Genomic DNA, 25,797 nt, shown 5'->3' with positions numbered 1-25,797 from the left:
CAATCATATCTATCACAAAAGTTTTTTCTGTTAATTTAGGATATTCATGTACAGAAAAATCAGCTATAAGTAATGTTTTATGATTGATATTTGGCATAGTGACAAAACATTATATTTGCTACACAGAGTGAATGAAGGTGAATCTATAAAGCTGAGTGAAAGGAATCCACATATCCATCTTGCTCAGCCATACACCAGCAGCCTCTGCCAGAGGGCTTTGATGAATGGGTGACAGCACAAAAAATATTCTGGCAGCCAATTAGAATAAAGCAGCATGAGAACGTGTAATAAATCACAGCTTGAGTAAAAAGCCATGTGCGGACTCAATAAATTCACGACAACTATATATATAAATGAAAACATAAAAGTGCAGGGATCCGGAGGGATTGTTGGCACTTTTGAAGAACACGATAGTGAAACCATCAGTTCTGTAGGCGAAACAAAAACCAAGTGTAACTACAGCAATGGAGATATTGCATGTTATCCTGAGGGGGCTTTAGTTGGGTGTTTGGAGGCGTAGGATTTTTGACAATATACGTATCATCAGGTTAGCAGTGCTTTTGTGTCCCTGCCACAATATTTTAGTTTCAATCCACTCCAGACGTGAATAAAACATATCAACTCAAGCAAACATTTCCAAGACGCAGTGCACCATGACACCAAGATTAGATCCTCACATTTGAAAGGATAATAAGACTAATATGAGCACAAAGAGTCCCTGAACCATGAGACAGGCACTGAGTTTGGATGAGTCATCTGACCCAGGTCTAAAGCCTCACCCACCACAAGGCCTGCCAATGTGTATAGCACACATACAGCCCGGCCTGTGAAAATATCCCCAAACGTCTGGCGCACTGACCACATCATGGTCAGAAAGAAGAACCATAAATTAGTCTGTGAAAAAGAAAGGGAGATACAGACAAGACAGCTAAGACTACCGTTCTCACATACCGATACTGTCTCACAATTGAACCTTTAAGTGCAGAGTACTCCAGAGACTCCTGCTGTGACTCTTAGGGAGATTTGACAGAAAAGCTTAACAATCAGCCAGAGATCACAACAGGATTTCTGTTTATCCATCCACTATGTAATCCTTCTGGATTTGCTGAACAACTCTTTGGAGCGACATTAAATGCATGATGTTCCAAAGGATCATACCAGCATTTGCTAATCCCAGTAGTGATCGTTTTCTTTCAAGCACAACACACCAAAGGGGATGAGCCATTTTCATGTCACTTATAAAAACTGAGACTGACATTTAGATCTTTATGGAAAAACCATTAACTGAATGAATGCCTGCACTACTGTGTTGTTTGCAGTTATAAAAGGGAAGGCCAATAAACTGCCACAGCAAACAGCAGAAAATTTTAGAAAAGCTATTCAGCTAGAGACATCATAACACTTATTTAATACAGACAGTATGTCCGTCAACACTTCTCAAGTCAAGCCAAACCTGCTGTAACAGCCTCAACTATCCACACAACAGTGATTGATATCTTCTGGTTTACAATGTTTAAAGTAGAGATGAGAGTATATACATCCTGCCGCTCGAGGGTTTAAACAGTTCAAACTTGGATTCTGCCAAAGGATTAGAAATGTATGCTTAAGATTTAAGACATAATCTTAAAATGTCACACAAATAGAGCTGAAAAAGCTAAGTAATCTTACATTGACATTAGATTTACATTTCACATTAACCATACATTTTAGAGAGATATAGCTTCATGACATGTTATCACAAGCAAAAACTTAAAATGTAATGCAACTACAAAATCTATGTAAGTTAGTTTAATGCTATGGAATAACATAAAGTTCCTTAAGTGATTTTTTTTTTTTGGTGCTCAAATACAGCAGGACAAGCGCAGACTCATCAAACTGACGGCAACAATGGAGACACCACACAACATAGCTTAGCTAAGTTTAATTTAGCTTAGCTTAGTTCAGCTTCAAAATACCCTCTCTCTTGAACTTGAAACTTCGAAATACTCCGCAGGTCGTTACACAACACTTACCGCTGTTTTGAAGGCATTTCCAGGCTCCTGAAAGACTCTTCTGTTCAGCTGGAGCAAAAATAAATCATGTTTCGCGGAATAACGTTTGAAATCCGTTTCCCAAATTGCTCAGACAAACGAAGATGGTAACCGGAAGTGATGGCTACTTAGGTTAATTAACTGAGGGAGATGTTTGACCTGTGGAGGGAAGTAGTATGACTTTACTGCGTCCAGTTAAGAAGAAAAAAGATAAAAATGATGATTCACTATGATGAGTATGATGAATGACCTTGAATGAGGCATCAACAACGCTGAAAATATATTAGGCTATCGTTTTTCATACATACAGTAGCTAATAGGGGCTCATATAGTTGTACAAAATAAGCAAAGCAAATAAGCAATATTACTCCTGGTTGCTATGTCTGGTTTAAGAAACGTAGTAGCAATTGCATTGGAAATCCTGCACTTAAGTTAAAAATATTTATTAAATTCTTTATTGTGGAGTACATGGAATATTATTCAGTCCAGCTGGATGGGACAGTCTCTGGAAAATTTGGACATTTCCTCAAAACAGCAACAAGATTTATCAGACAACCTGTGCCCTCAGGGTTGTTTTTCTGTGATTTTCCTGTATAGTTGTTGATGCAAAAGTCCACTGTAAACATGATGATTGTTTGTGAAGCACACAAAGTGGGACGACATTGAATCAAGCAGGATGAGGAGGAGTTATATCACGCATTCAAGGTTTAATACATCAACAATACATCATAACTGACAGCCCTTGTAAGGCTTGGAAAGACATGACACTCCTCTGGTTGAATCATTTCAGTGTAGAGGTCAGATCCAAAATGGCAGGTCATATGACGCCTGGGTCTGGGACTTAGAAAGACTTTTTGTGCCACATTGTAAAAAGAACAGCTGTAAAACAAACCATGTCCACACATTCAGAAATCGTATAGTCACAATTCAAACCATTTGTTCTCAGAGTATCATGCCAAGATTTAAAGACTCATTTTGTTAGCATTCAACAACCAATCCCAAGACTCTGGATCCTCTGAAGTGTAATGCCCACTGTTACCCAACTTCAACTGGAGCATACTAGTTAAAAAAAGGTTGAGACACATTACTAAAAACAGGGTATTTGGGGCATCATACAGGTTAAAAATTCCCAGCCAACTCTTTTTTTTTTTTTTTTTTTTGATGTTTCTTATTAGTCATCAACTCTCCAAATGCTATGGGGTTATTAAAATACATGCTGAAGTTTTGGGGTAACAGTACACCCAATGTTTCAGTGGTGCAGAACAGCTTAATACTGGCTGTGAACATTAGCGAGTCTGTGCTGTCAACAAGATGTGAACCCTGGATCAGCTCCACAAACAAAGACACGGGACAGACTTATAATGTTTATTTTTGCTTTTACTGCAACTATGAACTATGAATGTTTATCACTACACATTTTTAGTGAACTTCTGAAGTGGAACAGAACTTCTACTAAGGCTTCAAATAATTGCACAGAACAAACCTTTAACTTTCATAATGATGACATACTTGAAGAAATTTACAGCTGAGGAACAGTGGAGGCTGATTTGATTAGCTTCAAGAGAACAGGCAGTTCACTTCAGTGAACACAGAAAACAAAATCCAGATTGTTGATCATGTTTTAAATTACACTTACCATAAAAAGCAGCCACACAAACCTCCCCCGGTGGTTCTGCAGAAGAGTCCTGATGAAAACGTTTTAAAATGGAGCTTCTCTCATAATTATACATAGTACTATTGTAAAGGTGGTGTAGCTTGAAGTACAGTAGTAGCTATTTATTCAGATTGCTTTCTCCTTATTTTATAGTCAGAGAAATTTATAGACATAAACTGTTTCTGGAAAAGTTGATAGTTAGTGTTCCTTCTCATTATTTAAAAAGCAAGAGAGAATAGTTTGGGTGAGTGAGAGAATTTTCCAACTCAAGATCAAAACATTGTGACCTATTTCTTATCTTATATCACAGGTACAATTTTTCCAAAAAGCTTACCAGTTTTACAAACCTGCACACGCATTCTGTGCACATACTCAGACCCAATCTTACATACACACACCGTTAGTCTTCTAGATATAGCACATTCTAACCATATTGGAAAATTTCTAGCAGCAAGTGATACTGACTTTATATGCCTTCAAAGCATAAACCTCTTTCACCATAGATTTATTTGTGCTGTACATGTACGTCAGGATAATTCCCAGTCTGTTCAGTTGTAAATTAAGACCTGGGTCAGTCTGCTGACCATTGATGGTGGTCCAGATCTCCCAGTAAGTACAGTGATGTCTGTTGTATTCCTGGGTGGCCCTTACAGTTGCTTTGAATGGGCCTGGTGTATAAAGACACGCAGTAAACATACTCCAAGAAAGTATTGGAGGTTTCATTCTCCAGGAAGATTCTGATAATGATATGAAACTTAATCTCTTTGATTCTCAATAACATAACATATGTGACTGATAAATATATTCAGTGGTTTTAACTAAATAATTCTATATATACAGCTAACAATTAAAAATTGGAACATTAGTGTATTTGGCATAATCATAAAGGAGTCATATGGCTGTAGTCTGAAATATGATATTGCACAAGTTGTGGAGAAAAAAAAGCATCAGTAATGGCCCCAGCATTTCATCTTTATAAGTTGTGACATACTGAGACATTCACAGATACACAGAGGGAGGAAAAGCATCAGAGAGCTGTCTTTGTGTGACATCTGTGGCAGTAACTTAAGTCTTCATCTTCCAAACTGTTGTGCGTCTTTCCAGAACTCCTCATGCCTGGATATTTTGCTGACATAACAAATGAGGAGACATATGAACTCAGAGAAAATATTGATAATATAAACGGAGTTAGCATGCTGGTGATCTGTGGAACAACAACACAGACAATCACACTCCTGACTGCTCTCCAAAAAAGTGAAAATGGAATATGAAATATGAAAATCGTAATATGCAATACAAGACATTTCCCTTTTCTGACAGGAAAACAATGTTTATAGTGATATAAATTATCTCAAGGCACCACTGGGACTTCATTATGCCATGTCCTAACCACATCCCTCTCAAATGAGCAGATTATGTGTTGAATACGCAGGGCATTAATTCACATACCATGTTTTACAGGATGGGGTTTTAAGTGATTAGCCCTCTCACACATCCTTTTACAGGAATCACCCCGAGTGAAATGAGACTGGAGATCTGACTGCGTTTGTTGACCACATCCCAGGAGACAGACTCAAAAGCTGGCATGGCTGGGTATACCATACCACAAAAGTCAGTAGGGTTCGGATAGATGGATCAGACTGTGTCAGGCTGGAGGGTGTATCCACGGTGTGTGTGCGTGTGTGTGTCTGTCTCTGGAGCTGACGTCGCCTGTGTAACACTCAGACAACCACAGTTTAACCAACACGTGCCCAGGCAAACACACAGGAGCAATGTAGTCATGGTCAGAACAGATTTCTATGCCTCAGTCAGCACCACGGTACGGGTGAGAGGCACAGAGTTAGATGGATCGTGTATCTGGGAGAAGACGGGATTAAACAGACATTGTTATGACAATTTTCAGCCATTTCAATAATGACTTCAGTGTGTTTTTAATGAGACAGGAGACAACTTTGAATTTAACTCCTCTTTTAGAGTTTGTACTGTAAGTTGAAATGCAGAAGTTTCCAATTATAAACGGTTGAGATACATATGAGTCAAAAACTGAAGGAGGACATGTGCACCAAATCATTTTTAATTCATATAACAGCATTCCTTGTTTTCCCTCCACAACTTCCTTATTTGCTAAAATCACTACATCTTTTAACAGTGCATATCAATAAACGCCTTCTTAATATATGTGTGCTGCCCTCACAATGTGAATATGCAGACTCCTACAAAAAGATTTTGTCAACAACAAAATGCATCTGTTTCTGGACTCCACATGGAAGTTCAATAGCATGCTATAGAGCAAACAAAAATAAATGTTATATTCCATACTCTGAAGTAATGTTTTCATATTTTATCATACAGTTACAGTACAATGTCTATGAAATATCTGTGAAAAAATTATACAATCTTTTTTTTTTCATTCATATGAATTATAAAAATAATTGTCTCTGTACACATTTAAAATGTTCAGTGGTTTGCATAATAGTTTGATTGGATCAGTGTCTCTGGTCTCTGTCACTATAGGCCTGTGAAAAATAAAAGACAAAAACATCAGTCTCCTAGAAACCAAAAATCACACACATTTAACCGCTAATAAGAAAAATAACTGGGGCAATTACTATAAAACAGCTATTTAATATTTGAACATGTCATAGACAAACATGAGGTGGAAAATGAGGCCTGTTGCTGCCCAGTGGAGGTTCCAACGACCATATTTCATAATAAGCTCTGGGACAGAAGTGACTGGGGTGACTTAAGCAGAGAGCTTTGAGTTTGGTTGCCGTGGCAATGCTCTGGCCTCTCTGATAGCCAAGCAGAAGCAGCCTGCTGTCAGATCTCTCTCCAGACTGGCACACTGACACTGGGAACTGTGGGCACCTCCACAGCCACAAGAAGGAGAACCGCAGACAACCTCAGACCAGACAGACTTTCTCCTTCTCCCAAATGTTGACGCTGAGAGTTGACGCTGTCTGCTGCATGTAAACTCAGAACCCAAGTGACTTAATGGAACTGGGCAACAGTGATCCAGTCTCCACACATGGCCAGCCTCCACCAATCGCATTTCAGAGCCACTGTGCCCTCCATTTAGCCTGTGAGGGTAATTGAATGGACCATAAATGAAGGTGGAGGCTCCTACAGTAAGTCACCCATTGGTAGTTATTTGGGTAACATGTTGTGGCTCTACAAATGAGGTCATTGACAGACATTGTGGCTCTCTCAACTTGAGGCAAGTGCCTACAATAGCAAAATGGTTAGTTTCTGGTGACGCAGATGATACAGCACACCATTCAGTGAGCTTTTTTTTTCAGACTATGAAGCTACTAACTGAAGATTCTCACCTGAAAACACAGATCTCTTATTGGCATCTCGTGCACCACCTGTGAAAAAAGACAATGTGTCATGTAGGGCTGCGTGGTGACTTTTAAATACAGTAAGCTAGCAGTAAGGAAACTGAGGCTAATCTTTCATTTTTAAGGACAGCCAACATGTCTGCCAACATCACTTATGTGTAGATTAATAATACAAAGTGACCTCAAACACTGTAAATAATTAATCCTTTAAACCAGGTGACAGGTGTGTGATGTAGCATATTGATTTACTTCCACTGTACATTTTTGGAGGTCATTTACAGATGTGGGATAGCCACATCCGTAAATGACAAAGGGGATAGGAGTGAGAAAAATTTCTTTGATCTCCATTGTGGTATGTGTGGTTGTCTCATTGTGGAAGTTTATAGAACAACAGGAAATAGCTATAGATCCCTCCCACCCCCCCATCATTTAGCTCTCACCATACACTTGGCATCAGTTCTACGACATCTGCTGTGAAACTGGGAAGAGGGTGTCACTGCGCAAATGACATGAGCCCCATATTCATGGACACACATGCATGCACAGGTACATGAACAGGCTCAAATACACAAGCAAACCACCATATGTGGAACTTTTTTTTTTTTTTTACTTTCTTCACAAATGTATTGAGATGATTTAAATGTACTCATGCATGAATTTGGAACCTTGTTCCCCCTTGGGCCACTTTAGATACTTTTTTTGGTCAAGAGCTTTCTGTGCCTGAAGAATTAAGGTCGTTCAACCAGAAAAAAACATCTGAGCAAGCATGTTTAAGCATTACAAAATTTCTATGATTGTTACTCTGTTCCTCTGTTTGCAGATTATAATTTAAAAAAAGAAAAATTGCCCTGTAAAAGACTGTACATCAAATTAGGGAGGGAAAATGCTTTTGAAAACAATTTTAATGCCTTACCCTGACAAATGCAATCACTCACACATTTCATACACACACACATACATACAAACCAGATTTCACAGTCCTGTGGGCCTTCTCTCACGCCAGAAAGTCCTTTGTCACGTTTTGTGGCTATTGGGTCTCTTTTTCTCTGTCAGTCTCTCTCTCCCCTTGTCTGAGCCACCTCTAATTCAATGTGTGGCTCATATCCTTTCTCAACATGCCATTACCATTGCCAAGCCTTAGAGCAGGCCCCCAGGGGCTATTAGGAAAATGTATCCATTCATTTTGCAAGATACACATTTGGCAAAACAACGACCCTCTAGAGGAACTTGTCAAGAAGGGTTATATTTCCATGTGACAACCATTTGCCTGCTTGGTCTTTTGTTTGACTGGAATTCTTGTTTCGTAACGTCAGTGAAAACTGTCTTTTTGAATCCCACATGCACTTGATTTTCAGTTTGAGTAGCTGATGCTGATACTTTGTTTACTGAGAAAACAAGGCTACACTAATTTGAGAACATTTCTGACTTCATGGCATAAATAATTTTTGGACTTCTTCATAAATCAACTGCAAAGTTTGCATTTTTTCCCCACTTTGGCGATTTTGGTCAGTCTGTTAGTCTGCCAATTGCACAGTTAGCCTGTCTGTCCATCTAACACGCTGGTCCAGAGCAAGATATTTTGACAACGGTAAGCTAGATTCCTATTAATTTTGGTTTGGAAATTTGATCAGGTCAGAATTTCCTCTTAACCAGCACTTCAGTTCTTTAGGTACGTCAAAAACTTATGGCTAGCTCTACAAAGAATTATGTGTATGTATGAGAAGATTGCCATTGTAGGCTGAACGTTCACCATTTCGGGCACTCCATGAGCATGACATGCACCATCTTCAAACTAAAACATTGACATTACACATAATCCTGTATCTTCTATTTATTATCATCTCACCATGAAATCTTCTGAGCATATTCATACTCCCAAATGGATAAACCTTTTTTATTTTAATGGCCCTCTAGCCTTTTATTAAGCCCACTACTGGTAAGGATCTAAAAATAGCAAAAACTCTGGGTTCTGTTTGTTCTGACCTAAAGGTTTAATGAAATGAGGTTGGAATACTATAAGTCACGTTCCATTCACACAGCAGGCCCTAAAAACTACTTGTCCTGCAGAAATATGTAATGTTTACAGAGGTTAGTTTTCCTTTGGTCCAGCTATAGTATAAATTCTTACAAACATCTCATAGGATAAGAGACGTTTCACCATATGTTGACCAGTATTAAGAGAGCATAAATTTTACAGGTTGTTAGTGGACCTCTGTGAATTGAAAACTACTCTTAGTTTCATTCTGGCAAGCCAGATCATACTGCCACATACATTCATGTGATTTATGGACCAGGCCATTCAAGGAGGTCTGATCTAATTCTGTCATGTTCAAAGCCTGAGTAATATATAATATAGTAGTGTCTGTCTCCCAGCCAGACCACTACTATGACTGGATTTACAACATTCAAGGAAGAGCCATTCTTGTCTATCGACTGAATCTCGATAGAGATATATCTCTTGCATGATGCCAGGCAAGGAAATTTTACATGGAAACCTTTTCCCCCCTGTGAACCACTCTAGGATTTCACCCAATTGCAGAAATTTTCATGTGTCAGCTTTTATCCTTCATCTCAGAATTTTACAAGGAACACTTGCACATTAATCTTCACTTTTTAATAGATCTATTGCCACTTTAATACATTAGTCACTCACTGTGGTAATGTGGCATTACAGTAATGAAATGAACCACACATCCTACAAAGAAAAAAGCTGTGGCAAGGTAAAAACATTAGCAATTTGTCAAATTTGGGAACTGTGGATTCAGCTTGTTCTATTGAGTAAAAAATGAATCTGAATTAGAACATGATAAATAATGAATGTAGAAGTTTAAAAAGAAACAAAAGATAGAAGGAAGGAAGAGTAGGTAGGTCACTTACTCTTGTCCTGTTCAGGTGGCTCCAGGATGTCACTGTCTGTGTCACTGGGAATATGCCAAGGCTGTCGAATGGCCTGTAATTGCTGGTAAAACTCATCCTGAAATGCCAAAGAGAAGAAAAGATTGGGGTAATGCATATTCTGTGTAGATAACAGAAGATAAATAGAGATGAAAAACAAGTACAGAGAAATTAATTTTAATCAGACTGTTAAGTTTTCCATCTGTTCATCCCTCTGTATAAAGCACATGTCTTATTCAAGGAACTGTAGAGAATGAACAAAAAACAAATGTTAAAATGTATTCAATCCAGCTGAAAGATCTCCCTTAGAAATTTTAGATTATAGATCTACTGATATTACAGTGAAATGTCTTGACATTCAAAGACATATGTGTTCTTTCCACCCTATTTAAGGCTCTAATCATATTACATGGAAAGTTGGAGTGACCCCAATAAAAGGAGCAACAAGTCGAAAAATGATATTGCACAATATACCTCAATCAACTCACACACATCAGACATGGTGGTACTAAAGCCGTTTTTATTTTCTTATGTGCACCTAAGAAAGTCCTCAGGGCAAAGCCTGGACAAATAAATTGCTCTATGATCTCTACAAAATACTTTTACGTCTTCTTATATTTCAGTGCAAAAATAATGGCCCCCATTTCTTTAAATGGCTACACAAGTTACAGAGAGACAAGAAAATCACAATTTACATCCTTTATTTAAATTTAAATCCAGGATTTAAATAAATTCAGGATTCACCAACTCCATAACCAGGCTTCTTTTGGGGCCTACAGTAGGTGCTTAATAAAAGCAGATTGGGTGCACTGGTGTTTTGGATAATCTCACTAGGTGTCAACTAGCGTAACTGTCAGAGAATATACAGAGGGACTGCAAAATTCCTGCCCACCATTAATAAAACCTTCAAAAAAAGGTCTCATATTTAACAGCGCTGCTGTTAAGTAGATCATGAAAGGAATATAAGAAAGAATTCCCATTGAAAGGTCCCCTTTCATGCCAGACTCATTTTTCCACAATGAAATGATATCCTACTGTACAGACCTCCATGACTCTCCACTAAACCCCACACGAAGCATGTGTGTTTGTGAGGGAATGCACATGTGTGATATTGTGTGTTCTTGTGCTCTCACTCAATCTCTCTCTGTAAAGACTCATGTTCTACAGCCAATTTTACTTGGGCATTGAGCCTATTTGACGCTCAGCACACAAGTTCACTCTAACCATTATAAAACATTACAATAAAGTTGGAGTGATTTTCAAGTCCATGACCCAAAGTTTATGACCATTTTACCCCATGTTTTATAAACTGTGGGTGTGACTGATCTTTTTCATTGTTAGATATATATTACAAAATAAATAGCTAAAATATAATGTAGAATTTGATTTTACACCATGGCCACGGAAGATACTGTGTCCATTAAAGGAATAGTTTGACATTTTGGTAAATATGCTCATTTGGTCTACACTTATTTGCTTTCTTTTCTTACTGAGAGTTGAATTATAATACAGCACTCTCATATATGTCTATTAAATATGAAGCTACAGCCAGGAGACAATTAGCTTAACTTAGCTTAGCTTAGCATAAAGACTGGAAGCCAGAGGACACAGCTAGCTTGGCTGTGTCGAAGGCAAACAAAAATGTATGAAAACCAAAGTGTAAAGATGACAGTTTGTGGTTTTACAGGTTTATGTGCAGGACTACATCTCAGCGGGGCACAGTGGTCTTGTTGTCACCACAAATTTACCAGGCAACCAGTGGACACTCCAGGAAGTCACTGTGCCCAGCCAAGAAATAATCCGGCACATACACTTTAGCACATTTACAAGCTAGTTTTTGTACTGATTAAACAAATGAGATATAATCTTGAGAGGTGCGAGTAGGTGGATTTTAAAAAAAAGTTTGGACAGATCGAGGCAAGTTGTTTCCCATGGATATATTAAAGGTAGAGTCAGTCATTCTGGGGAAAGATTGTTGATATTTGAACTAAACACCCAAACAAATTCCGCCCTCCCTTCGTGCTCCTTCAGAAGCTCCGCCCCCCAAAATTCAAGAACACGCATTGCCAAGGCACCAACCAAAAGAGAAACATGGTGGAATCCAGAGCGATGCGTCAGCTGTTGAGTCACTTCTGTTCCTCTCACACATTATCACGGGTGGAAAAAAAAATTGTCTCGTGAGCACAACAATCCGTCCACACGCTCTGCCTCTCTGCGGCTTCCCCACTTCTCTCTTGACCTACGTTAAGCGTCTCTGTCCACAGAAGCAGCCATCTGTCAGCTGCAGCTCCTGGGGAACTGAGAGGATTGCGGCCGGCCAAATTGCCTTCATCAGGCTGACTGACAGCAGAAATTTACTGAACCAAAATAGTTTGCATGTCGGCTCCACAAGAAGAAATTGACAATGTTTGTATTTATTGACTCATTGATACGGTTAATAAGTTCAAAACACATGATATTTGTGTAATTTTAACAGCTGTCTGCTCAGATTAAACATGACAGAAACAGACTTCTCCATGAGACTGTTTCAGATTCAGTGTGTGAATTGTCCATGACCTCTCTCTCCATTTTGCAAGTCCTCCCTCACCATTCAACGGGTGCTGGAGACGGGAGACTGTCATGTCCTCACACAGACAGCTGCTCTGATGACTTCCTCCTGTCCACGAGCACAAACACCCCCCTACTGCTGATTGGCTTGAGTAGTGTTGTGAGGGTCGCTCCAAGCCAGTGTTTACGTGCCCATTTACAAAGCCAGTGCTGTGTATGGACACCAGATTTTTTTCAATGCACACACAGAACAAACAGCTAGCAGACCATGAGGAGATATGCGCTGAATTTGACAAAAAGTATATTGAATTAAAATTGCTGACTTTACCTTTAAGGAGAGCCATTTCCACGTGTTTCCAGTCTCTATGCTAAAGTAAGCTAATAGTTTCCCGACTGTAGCTTCATGTGTTAATGGACAGACATGGTTCTCTCATTTAACCCTAACTCAAACAGCACTGACACTCAACACATTATTTTCAGTTTCTCTTTTTTTATTTTCTATGGTATAGTACTGATAAAGTGACCAAAATGTCACCTGCCACAATGCAACTTTGCCCGACAACTATGCATTATTGCTTAACATGAGAAAAAAGTGTTTTTGATGACAATAGCATATATTTTAGCTTGGAGTCTTACCTCAGACAAGTAGGCCCGTAGGCTGGCTCCAAGGCTGTCTGTAGTGCTGAGTCCAGGAGGGGTGAGCAGTGGTCGGGGATGTGTGGGCTGACTTGTGGGCGTCACAGGGCGGCTCCGCGACCTCCTGAAGGTCACCTCTTTTTGAGCTCCAGTGTTAAAGGTGGAGCGTGTCAGTAAACTATTTGGGGTTAGGGGCCTACCGGGGGTTCTGGGAGACTGAGTCCGACCCATGACCAGGGAGGAGGACTTCGGGCTGAGCAGGGGGAGGCCCACACCACAAGGCTTGCCAGAGAGGCTGCCAGCTGGAGACTGGGGCCTGGACACCAGGCTGGGCAGAGGAAGTGTGTCGGGTAGTGTTCTGTGACGCAGGGGGGTATGGAGCAGACTACTGTGCGGATTACTGGTGCTCCGAGTGGTCATTTTCCCTACTTCTGCCAGCTTGGCCAAGTCCTTCTCAACCTCTGGAGGAAAAAAAAGGAGATAATTCAGGTAAACATCCAGATTTCATACTTGAAACCTAAGAGTCAGCAGCTACAGAGCTTGAAGGAGTGAATTGGTCTCCTCATTAAACTCCTTTTTCCCACACATTTAAATATGAATGTTATATGATTCCACTAATAGTAACTGACTTAATTTTTTATTACACATTCTCAGGGTGTTGTTATGAGGTTAGTATCATACAAGACTGATGATTCAAAAACTTTACTGAGCATTAAAGTGGGCGAGACTGCTTAGTTTAATCCTTCTTCTGGGCAATGATGACAATATTTATAGACCCTGTAAATTGTGGTGGATCCAGCTCCCTCTGTCAGAAAAGGTTCCAAGTTGATATACAGTAAGCACAGCCCGGTCATTTTTTTCTCGTGTTCCTGACAAAAACACATTTATTTGCCTCGCTGGTAGTCTCAAAAACATTTTTGTTTGTGAAAGAAGTGACGCGGCCAACTTCTGTGATCAACATCTGGATCATTTTTTCCACGTTTTTATGCTTTTGTTCAAGATCTTGGCAATCACGGATTCAACAAACCAGTCTGGAAGTTATCATTTGAGAGGGATAATTTCAGGAGTGACTCATCAGAAGCGAGTATTTCTGGAAAACTGTATATGTGTGACGTTAAATAAATAACAAAAGGAAGCTTGACAAGTATTTCATAAACCCTGACTTCCTTGTTTTCGAGCAAATAGTGCCTTCTACTATACAAACAACATTTTTCCGTGCAAAAATGTTAAACACATGCTCCTTTTCACTGACAAATATTCATTTAATATGCAAAACTGAAAACGTCTGCAGCACTACTCTCAATGCAGCTTTGGGACATTACTTAGCTGGTTTAAAATCTATTGCAGACTGTTTTGCACACCATCCTGCAGGGATCTAATACATTTAATTCTCTGACATGCATAAGGAGATTGTTGTTTCTGTGCTTAATCAGCTCTGATTGTATGGAGGTCGACCTTTATAGTGAGATACAACGCAGAGCACATACAGCTTAGTACCTCACCCATGTGTTCAATAACCTTGCATGTGTACTGCCTGACATCGTGTCTGTGTTGCTTTAACCTTAATATATTGTACACATGTTACTCTCTAAATAACAAGAGGGAAAACTAAAGGTGCAGGTTACAGCTTGGCCCTTCTCGGCCTGACTGACTATAAGCTAGAAGATAATTAACTCTGTAGGGTGTTCAGTGTGTGGCAGTGACAGGACTGCAGGATGTAATAATAAAGAAGCATTGTTATTAGGTTGATGGTCTGCATGAAAAACAGACAACAAAGTCTTCCTTGTGCTGAGGGAAAAATCTTCTGTAACAGTGAAATACATACTATATACACAAAAGGAAAGCTGGAGTAAACTAAAGCTCCATATATGATTATTTCCCAGTTAAATACTTTAAACACCCACACAAAGTCCATCACGACAAGATGTTATTATTATATCGTAAACAGGATATGTTCATTAGCGATCTGTTCCCATAAAGTTGATATTTTCATCTTGAGTTATTTACCAGTATAATGATAAACACCACATGTTTTTGTTGTGAAAATCCTTTTCCCTTCCGTAAATGGTTGCTCCACTCATGATTTTATTGTAAACCAGTCGCTTCCCCTGACTTCCTGCCATTAATGAGTAGTCTATGACAAGCAGCTTTAGTTTAACAAAAGATCTGCACAATTGACAGTGTTTAACACAGAAATACTAAAAGCCATTTCACAGACACTGATATAAAATGACGGCTCCTTGAGATCAAAGAGGCAGAATCAAAATCCATATGGTAAAAACCTTTGATAGGTTTTGATCCAATCTTTGAGTAATAAGAAAAGGAAAAAGAACGAGGTGGGGGATGAGACAGAGAAAGACAGAGCGAAGGAGACATGAAAAAATGGAAACAGATCTAATCTATTAAAGTCTTTGATCAAGCAGCAGTTTCATATGGTGGGAAAGTACAGGGCCACAGCACGCAATACAACCATCACAACTCATGCAAACTTTATTGGGTCCTTCCTGTGAAAATAAATAAAACTGCTAATGACATGTCTGAATTACATCTGCTGTCCTACTACAACACAAATGTATATACAAGTAATTGTCCTTGGATAGATAAATTAAGTACAGCTATGTGCAGAAGTGCACAGTCCCACTGGGGCTGGGGCCAACTGAGTACTGGCCAAAATGTGTCCAGACTAAGAGTCGAAAAGTATGACAAATTCTTAGGACTGTTACTTTTTCTTTAATCAGATATTTCTTAATGTAAATCTGAAAACTGTTGTCACTTTGGACCATATTTTGTTCAGACAAAGTTTTTTATATAACACTGCTATATTATGCAGTTTGACATATTTTGTTAAATGAAAACAAACGTTCATATTCCCCAAACTAAAAACAAATTAAATGTTTGTTTGGTATCATACTGACAGCAATTCCAAAACTGTTTGAATGATAGCATTAGGTAAAACTCTATTTTAGACATACCTGCATTCAAATTAAGCAGTGCTGCGAAAAGTAATTCAATAAGCGGTAATTAATAAATGTGGATTCATTTTATCACAAAAGGCAGGCAAAGGGCGATTTCACAACCACATAATTGGGGCAACAATATAAGATGAAAAGTTAGGCTCTGAATCCAAATATGGAAAGTATTAGCAGCTAATAAAGGCTTGAATTAGCTTGTTGAACAGCTGCACTAAACCGCCTGGTGGGAGCCCTCGGCCTGAATATTCAGTAACTCAGTTTAAAACAACTAGAAATCAATGCCATCTGAGGACCTCTGGGGTAAAAGTTAATGTGCTGTTAACACAACAGCATGCCGGTTTATTCTGTAGGCACTAAGGCAACCAATGTATTCAGTGCAAATGTGCAGATGAGCGGAGAATACCATGGCAGCTGGGACCATTGTTGGGTGACAGTAATAGGTTCACCAAGTGGGACCAATATGCTTTAAATAACTCTGGTATGTGAATACAAGGTCTTTACACAAAGTGATGCTGTCAAAGTGGGAAGACATGCGTATACAAGTGGGTGACACATGATGGTAAATGGTGACATTCCCTCAGGCCTCCACTTTCATCTGATTCATAAACGAATACATACTTGATCATCATGACAACAAAAGGAGACCCTGAGTCACCTCGACGTCACGAATATCAAAGACAAGCCTTGAACTGCATTAGGAATGATTTCTAAAAATGCCGCACAAATTCCATTTTGTCTGACAAAAACCAGTCTCCAGCCCTGACTCAAGCTTCAATCACTTCCAAATGACTCTGTGGAGATGGAGTTATTGATTGAATCTGTCAAAGTTGGAGTTGAGATGAATTCGTGGCATGTGGAAATTATTTTAATTGCTTTTTCTATTTAGTTCGGACACATTTTAGCAAGGAGATCAGTTTTTAATTAACCAAGAAAATTGGCCAGCAGTGCATTCTTTGGCTGGACTCTCCCCCTCCCACTACTCATAAGTAACATTTTTCTATTTGTCTCTGTAGATCAAAGTGTGTGTGTGTGTCTGCATGTTTGCACAGTGTAGACTGATATGACTTACCCAGACAATTAATCATTAAAGTCATACACAGACAAACTCATATATGTACAAAGGCACAGCAGATGTATATGCACACCATACAGACTCTGACCACCAACACACACACACAACTGCCTACCAGCAAGCTGTTTGCCCATGTTCTCCAGCTCTTTAGAAAAGAGGGAGTCACCCAGTAGCAGGCCCGTCTGCCCGACAGAGCTCCCACCTCTCATAGCCTTCAGATCAGCCTCCCAGACAGCCTGACGCTAGTTAGCGAGGGGAACAGAAAAGAGAGAAAGTCACATTAGAAGAAAGACCCTTCAATTAACTCTTTATATAATTGTCAGCTATTGCTGGAAATATCTGAGCCATATCTCCTGGAAAAAAGAGGCAATTATTATTTTATAGGCTTTAGAAAAACACAAGAAACCACAGCAAGTGTAGATGAAAGCGTACAGCGTGCACTGCACTCTGTTTAGTGAATGCGGGACACAAGGCTGTCAGTAGTGGTTCGGGACATTTTTGTATAACTATCAGTAAATCTATAGGAGCTCAAATGCACACTAGTACTTCTTGGCAAAGAACCTGACAGCAGCAAACCTTGCACAGGCACTTATTGAACAATAAATCAGCCAATTTGGATAGTTTCATAAACTACTGTAACACGAGCCAACTATATGGCATTATACAAAAATAAAGATAGTCATATTCCAAAAAAGGAATTCTAAAAAGGCAGATTTGATCGCTTATAGTTGCTGCTTTGGTCTATGTTGCTCTCACCGCTACCTGGCCAAGTGCATGATTTGGAAAGAGACCTGTTAGACAGACTGGGCTTTGCCAAGTCCTGTAATGGCAGCATGCCTAATCCTCCTATTTATTCCTTTGATGGGACACAAGTGGCCAGATGATCTGTTAAGCCAATGGACCAAGTGCACATGAGCTCCAAGCACAGGTGAGAAATAAAATCTGTCAGCCATAATTCCACCTCGTGTAAGTTTGGTTTACACTAGATAAGTTACGATACCTCTGATGCCAGCACTTACATCATTTGATGTGCTAAGCCTTTAATGAGAGACAGAGTTGACTTGACAAAGTGCTGACACAGACTAAAGACATTTTAAGGCTCTGGGAGATCTGGTGATATGCGCACAGTGCAGTCTTCCAGCAGTTTTTAAAGACAAACCTGGGAAATAACAGGCTACTCATTTTAAGATTTTCAGGATTCAGAGTGGGCTGAAAAGTCTTTTTCCGAAGAAGAGGTATAGTGAAAAACAAATGAAGTTTCTATCCTCTGATAAATGACTGAACATAATTCCCAGGGTCTATGGCATTGATCTTTGTGCCTGTCAGATACATGAGGCGTTCTGTGGCAGCAGAACCACAAATCCACAAGCCAATCCTTAATTACAGCCTTCATAAAGCAGCAAGGCGGGTTAAACATTACAACTGAATCCCCTCCCCAACTTTATTTCTTTCTCTTTGGTGGTATCCCCCCAAATCCAACAGCATGACATCATTTTGTCCTCCTCTCGCTCTAGGTCCTCTCAGTTCTAGCAAACAAGGCCACCAACAGATTTCTAGTTTAAGTTTCCCAAACACATTTCACAATCTTCATTACATTGTAAGTCATTATATAGTAAAGCAATACTACAGACCCAATGACACAGATATACTCTTATCAGCAACACCCTGAGTACACCATCTGCCCTAAGGCTCTTCTGTCCACTGCAGGAAAGACGATACTGTAATCAGGACCATATAACCCAGAGACTGGAGGCTACGGTTGGTGGTAGTAGTGTACAGTCCCATGACCAGGCAAACAAACAGGATATACTGAGTCTGCAAGCAATTCACCTCCTCAGATAACATCAATAAACAAACAGGCATTACAATCAAAATATGACAGTTGTTTTATCATGTCTCTGTGAAGTCATACATATTTACAGAGTCAGCTAGAAGACTGAATGTACAATGTCATAATAGTGCTGAATGTTAAAATAATGTTAAAAAAAACATGTACAAAGCAGCAAGGCTCTACAAAGTAAGTTGGCAAAAACAAAAAGTGACTTCTCGATTGCACACTGAAACACAATGAAAATGATGAAAAGCTTTCTTCCTTCACTGTGGTTTAAAGCAACTATTGTCCTTATCAGAAACAATGTATGACATGAGCCCAAATACTGAGCCCAAAAACTTTTTTTCCCCTTTGAACGCTTAGATCGGAGGCTTTAATCTACAGAGACAAAGAGATGAGAAGGAATGCCTTTTCATCTCCGAAATAAAGGCTTGCTATGATTTTGCAATTACTTACGAGTATATTAATGTCAGTGGTGCAAAACCAACATTGTATAATCTCTCTCCCAGTATGACAAAAAGTTAAAGACCTAAAAGAGAAAAGGGAAAAACCCTCTGGTGATGCTTCTGCCCAACTAACAAACATGGATCTCGTTTTTTGCTAAATTGATTCCACGTTGAGAGCAAACAAGACAGAAAGAGAGAGGATGGAAGTGTAGAGTTAAATATTTTATAGTCTGCATGTGTGCAGCTATACGTGTGTGGTCAGCGGTAATAATCACCACAATCTGGGGTTTGGTCCAACATTGCCCTGCACACAACAAGAGCTGTTCGGGCTGTGTGCATGCAGTCACAGACCTCAAACGTGGTTGGGCTGGGTTGGAGGTTTGAGCCCCTTACTGGCTTTTGCAAATCACAATTGATGGACTCTCTTGTTGTGGTTGGACCAGGAAAGCATATGGACCAATACACAGACACACACATACACATACAGGTGAGCAACGTCTCTCATTTCAAAATGATTATTTTAGGCCTTTAACTGGGAAATCTGACCTAACTTGGGGCTATTTGTTCCTGGGGGTGATGGGTGCTATTCTACAAGACAGTTTTTGCATCACAGATTACATTAAAAGTAGTTCTACAACAAAAATGGTGCCACTGCTAGAGCTTCACTAAACACCTTTTTCTGTTTCAAGGGTCAGAGTTATGGATCCAGCAACTATTTTACCAATAGCTTCTACTACATAAAGGGTTTTGGTGGTTTGACTCATCCAATGCTAAAGCGCCTCCTCTAGTAATGAAGAAGATGGAAACATCATGAGAACTTAAACGTAACTGCACTTTTAAGAATTCTGGATGATTGACACTTAAACTTTACAAAGCCAGACTGTATCTCATGAGTTTAGTTTAATCTACCATGATTTTAATCTCAAAAATACTTGAAATGTGAAAATTGGAAGCAAAGACCTATTTGTTACAGCCCAGCAAGTATTCGTCTAATAAGGTGTAAAAAGCGTTGACGTAAGAGTCAGGAAGAGAACATCCTGACAGATGGGAGCTCACATAAGGACATACGGATTTGATCTGCACATGAGGTAGAGAACATCGAGTATAACCAAACACCAACTTTTCTGATTTCATGGATTATCAGCCTTTCAAACATGCAGGGAGAGATCGTCTCTGTTATGAGCAAATGATCACAGGTCACTCGTATTGAATCATTTTCTTGTATAAAACATGTTAAAATGTAAGGATGCATGCTACAGACAAGCATTAAACATAGACTCTGGGGTCAGAACACCTGATTTACTGGCAGAAATGCAGGGTAAGGCTGAGAAACAACTTACAAATTTCAATGTTTATATTTCCTGTCAAATTCTCAAATGGGTCGATCCACTAAATTTAACCGTAAGAAATACGGCATGCTGTATGTTTTCCAAATAACTGGTTTTACTGTTGTAGCCCCTCCTAGCTTGCATAGCCACAGGAGGATATGGGATGTGAGAGGTAACACTCAACTTTTAATGAGTTCTTCTTGTTTTGGCTCACAGCAGAATCACTTAATGGATTTTATGGACTGTAGACGGGGTTCTCAAGAGTTAGCACAGCCAAAAGCGTACAGGATACTGACAATAACACAGTTAGACTCTTATTCATACATGACAAAAATACGTTATATGACTGATGTCTATCCCTCAGTGACAAAAGACCAACTGACGGAGGAGTTTAGTGTTATGCCAAAAGGAGTGCAAATGGGAAATGAGAGGAATGTTTTCAGGGAATCATAAAGTTCAATTAGAAAGTAATCAAGTCATAAAGTATGTTCTGCAAGAAATTTTCATGTGTGGTTGGATTGTAAAGCATGCAAAAAATCAATGTTCAATAGCTAGATTGGAATAGCTCTGCATCAACAATCACATTTACAAACAATCTGTTGCCCACCAACAGCCTTTCATCTTCAAACTAGATCCTATATTTAGCAAAGAGTGAAAGAAGTGCCATAACACAAATGGTTACAGTAGTTTCTTGGGTTCATAAAAGGTGATTTGCTTTTGTTTGTGTGACATTTTGCAGTTAATTTTGCTAAATAAATTTTTTTTAAAAATCAGTCATGATTCTGCAGTTTCTATACATGTAGCAGTTGACTGATCTGGTCTCAGTATGGAGAGTGCTTGTCAGAACAAATGTAGACTGAGGATGCATGACACGAAATGGTGACAATGTATGCACAGAATTAATGCAAACAAGTGTTTTCATACACATTTTACTCATATGAATCTTATGCCAGTTAAAGGAGCTTGCTGTAATTTTTTTTTGAATGTATACACTCAAATAGTTTAAAGTTCTCTGACTTTTCCAATGTATTAATTAGTGTATTAATATTATTCTTTACAATATAAACATATACAGTAAAATCAAAATAGTTTCCTGTGCTGTCTAATAAACTTGAAAATAAGAATACTTGTTATATGGGCTTATCCTTGTCATTGTAAATGGTATATAATGTTTACATGGGTCAATTTCAATGTCGATTTCAACTGCAACTTCAATAATTGCATCTCTGAAACACTCTCAAGAAAGGGGGGGTTATTATTCTGGACTAGAGATTAGCAAGATTAAAATAATCTTAAAGTAAAACCTCACAACTTTCTTCGAGTTGAAATAAAACAGTAAAATGGTCTTGAACTTAAAGTTGACAAAAAGATCAATACAAAAACAAATCATCACTTTCACCATTCCTTCTTCTCTGCCTCACTCGTTGTATTATGACAAAAATCAGGGCACACATACATGACAAATTAGCAAAAACCACTAATATGGAAAATCTGGAAATCTTAAACAAAACTTTGGAGGAAAAAAACTGCACTGCAGCTACCTCTGCTCTAAATCACAAAGCGTCTCTCAGAGGATAACCATGCATGTATCACTGTGGAGGTGTGGAGAGCAGACTGGTGCCAAATATAAAAGCCATACAGTGTATCAGCTGAAACTCTGCCAATTTCCCCTGGAAACAAAAATAAACCATCACAACAGCTCTGCCTTGTATCACACACATGGCATTGCATCATTCTATTTTTACCATACAAATGAACAGTTTCCTCTGGCTGATTTTATGATGGTAACACCCATACAACTTGGTTAATACATATCACTTAACACTTACAAAGGAAACTGCAGAAGAATTTCTTGGGGAATTTACTCTGGCTTTTGCTTTCGGAAAGTATTTGTCTTTATGGGGCATTTATCACCTAAAGGAGCTGGCAGAGGCAGCCAAAAGAGGCAGCCCCCAAACCAGGGCAATCTGCAATACAAGGCATACTTCATTCATGAACGGCCATATATGAGAAATGTGCTGATAATAAAATACGACATCAAACTTTAAAACCTAGAAAAAGTTATATACATCTTTTCTTTAGCACTAATAACCAGTGAAGAAACAATATTTAACATTTTTTTACCAATGCAAAAAACACGCTGTACTGAAGCAGAAGATATTTTAAATAGTAAGTACATTTTAAAAAAGGTACGGAAGCCAAGAATGGCAAATGGCAAGATGGAATTATTTTTTAATGCCGTTATCTCGAGATCACAAGTTAATTTATCTCGTTATCTCAAGAAAACAAAAGGCAGATTTCTTGAGATAACAAGATATTTTATCACAAGATTTATCACAGGTGGAGCTCATTCTCATTTGTTCATTCCTGTCTTCTCCTCTCCATGTCTCCCTCACATAGATAGCTCAACTATTTAGATCAAGCGCAAGAAGCCTTCAGGTGGCCCTTAAGGACATGGGTTCAAATCTGTCATATGATTGTTCTTGCTCCCTCTCTCCACCCCACTTTCCTTTCTCTCATCAAGTCTAAAAAAATGAACATGATTGAAAGGTATTGTTTGGTACTTCTCCTACATGAAACATCCCATCATATTATGACCAGGAGTTAATCAACCTGCCATTTGGCTGCAACACAGATGTCATTAATGAAGGTACTGTTAATAATAATGGGTACTCCTTGATCTGACCTTTTCAGCTTAAATCAGTTGTCAAGACGCCATCTATGCATGCTGGCATGGCACTCCTGATCTCTGATAAACATTATAAGTAATAGGAGGAAACGACCTGTTGTTTTCTTGTGATAACGGGTTGATTATTTTGTTGTCTTGAGATAACAAAGCTCGTTTTCTCGAGATAACAAAATAATTAACTTGTGATCTTGAGATAACTTCATTAAAAAAAAAATACCGGTAATTGCTAGCACGGCTGTTCTTGACTTCCATAAAAAGGAACTACAATCGGAGGTATTTTTCATACTGTATGACTTTAACTATTGTGCTTTTTTTTTCAAATAAGCTCATAAAAACATTACATTTTTTCCATACTGTTTCTTGTTTGTGGCTCACAAGCCCCTGAAGGACCAGTTAAACTAACAGGCTATTACAAATTGCATTTGCCTTTCAAAGAGAGCCAAACATAAGCAATTAAACACAAAACAGCCACATTAGCTACAGTAGGTGACAGGAGATGTTTGCACTTGCGGTTTCCATATGGGACACATTAGTACCTTGTTCTTAAGTGTGCCAGACGGGGCTTAACCTATGGAGATGTGGTGTAGGGGAGAAATGGAGTGTTTATTCCCTTAGTGTAAGCAGCTACAAATGAGAGGCTCCGTGAATGTGAAAGTTATAAGGTAAATAAAGCTGAATTAATGAGCTCAAATCTTTGAGAAATAAGTCAGTCAGTAATTTTACACTGTCTGATGTCAATATTGGCTGGTCAAGCATTTTAAATTATACTGAATGAGTATATGGAAGACAGATATTTTGTAACACTTGATAAATTAAGAGTAGTTTGTTTTTTGATCCTACACAATTTGTCTAATTTCTGGATGGTGGCTAGTATATTTGGCCTAGTCCGTCAGACTTCCAACTACAGGCTTTGATTCAACCGGGCCTTCAGTCTCTTAAAGTCTGCTCCCAGTTAGTCTGGAGCCTCTCTGCATCTGCTTCACACACGGAGTAATGCCTTGGCTCCAAACCCTTTTCTTTCTTTAAAAATGCTGTAAAAAGCCTTGTCTAACACTTAGATTGGGCAATTATAAAAAAAAAGGTATTGGCTTTTTTTGGGGTAATTATACAAAGGTACCGGCGTCTTAGCTGGCCGCTTTATTAACAGCATGTGAGTGTCTGCCTATGTCTGAGTCTGGCGTGTGCCACATTGAGCCTCTATGGATTTCTTTCCCAAAGCGTGTGAGGTTATCACGCAATACAACTATTCAACAAAACTGAATGCACTCCTGTAACCTTTAAATATTTTTGCTCTTTTGTATAAACTTTCTAAATCAGCCTCAATTGTCATTATGTCACTAGATATCCTTTTCATTTATTCTTTTCAGATTGCACGCAAGTGCCCTGAGAGAGAAGCAAAGTGATATAGGGAGATTTCTAATTGGGGTATCACTTGTTCAGCACTATTTAACTGTTGTGTAAGTAGAAATGCCCACATACAGTAAAGATGGATCAGTTTTGCTCGGGTCTTGTCCTATAAACAAGAAGCTTGAGGTGGTTTTTGCTCACTCGCAGACAATAGAGGCCGAGACGAGAGAGCAACATGGTAATTGATGGCTGTAAAGTGATCTTAATTGTTTGGTGATGGATGTAGGGAGGACACTTACAGAGCCTGACACTTGAGACACGGCCTGGCATTCCTGCAACCGACCTGCCGCTGTGTCCACCCCGGGCAATGGAGCTGCTCCAGACAACACACGCAACACACATAAACAAGAAAAGAAGGATACAGCAGAGGATGAGACCACAGAAATGTAGAAAAAGAAAACAAAATGAAATTGTGCTGTTTTTGCAACTTACATGAGATGTCAGGTACAGCTTGTTCAGATATGTGTGGCCTGTGCTCTTCTTCAGATCTGTTGTCTGATAGACTGTCCCCCTGCAACCTAGAGATAACACGTAACACATACACTACTGTACACACTGATGGTAGAAAAGCATTTAAGTAATCTCTGGAATCAGCATTTTTTTTCAGCCACAACACCGCAATGTACGTTTGGAAAACTGAATGCAAGACAGTGAAAAGACAAGCGAGTCTGTATCAGACTGAGGTGATGAGACAAAGAGGAAGTGTTTAGCAAGTTTATAATCTCTTCTAAGGCTAAAATCTGGGACGTCACCACAAAAGGAGGAACATGGGGGTCAGCTGTGGGCCATACATCCTATCTTTTCAAAAGTGTAACAAAAGTGTAATGTACAGAATTCTGGACCTCACTGATCCATAAGAGCTCACATGCAGAAAAAAAGGAGCAGAATTCTAATGTGTTTGCCTGAGGGGTGACGGGTATGTGAGGAATGCTTGTCCAACTTGGGGCAG

At 39.1% G+C, this 25,797-nt stretch overlaps 2 protein-coding genes across 8 annotated transcripts in view; both read right to left on the bottom strand.

The window, feature by feature from the left end:
• Window positions 1–2,155, bottom strand: part of sulf1 (sulfatase 1) — an 86,206-nt gene extending 84,051 nt beyond the window's left edge. For all 6 annotated transcript variants that reach the window (XM_067578761.1, XM_067578763.1, XM_067578759.1 and 3 more), the window contains exon 1: window positions 2,013–2,155. The gene's annotated coding sequence lies outside the window, so the exon portion shown is untranslated. The remainder of the gene's footprint in view (window positions 1–2,012) is intronic.
• A 3,595-nt stretch (window positions 2,156–5,750) lies between these two features.
• The window catches only part of c21h8orf34 (chromosome 21 C8orf34 homolog), a 59,451-nt gene continuing 39,404 nt past the window's right edge, over window positions 5,751–25,797 (bottom strand). Inside the window, exons 9-15 of one of the 2 annotated variants that reach the window (XM_067578462.1) lie at window positions 25,281–25,366; window positions 25,088–25,161; window positions 17,263–17,389; window positions 13,104–13,564; window positions 9,903–9,999; window positions 7,014–7,052; window positions 5,751–6,200 (exon numbers count right to left, since the gene is read on the bottom strand). In XM_067578462.1, the coding sequence (XP_067434563.1) occupies window positions 6,193–6,200; window positions 7,014–7,052; window positions 9,903–9,999; window positions 13,104–13,564; window positions 17,263–17,389; window positions 25,088–25,161; window positions 25,281–25,366 (892 nt within the window). In that variant the 3' untranslated portion in view covers window positions 5,751–6,192. The other variant, XM_067578464.1, reaches the window with a different exon arrangement.

Source organism: Thunnus thynnus, chromosome 21, assembly GCF_963924715.1.
Source record: "Thunnus thynnus chromosome 21, fThuThy2.1, whole genome shotgun sequence".
Classification (NCBI taxonomy): domain Eukaryota; kingdom Metazoa; phylum Chordata; class Actinopteri; order Scombriformes; family Scombridae; genus Thunnus; species Thunnus thynnus.
Note: the sequence above shows the minus strand (reverse complement) of the source record. Positions and strands in the feature narration are given on the sequence as shown.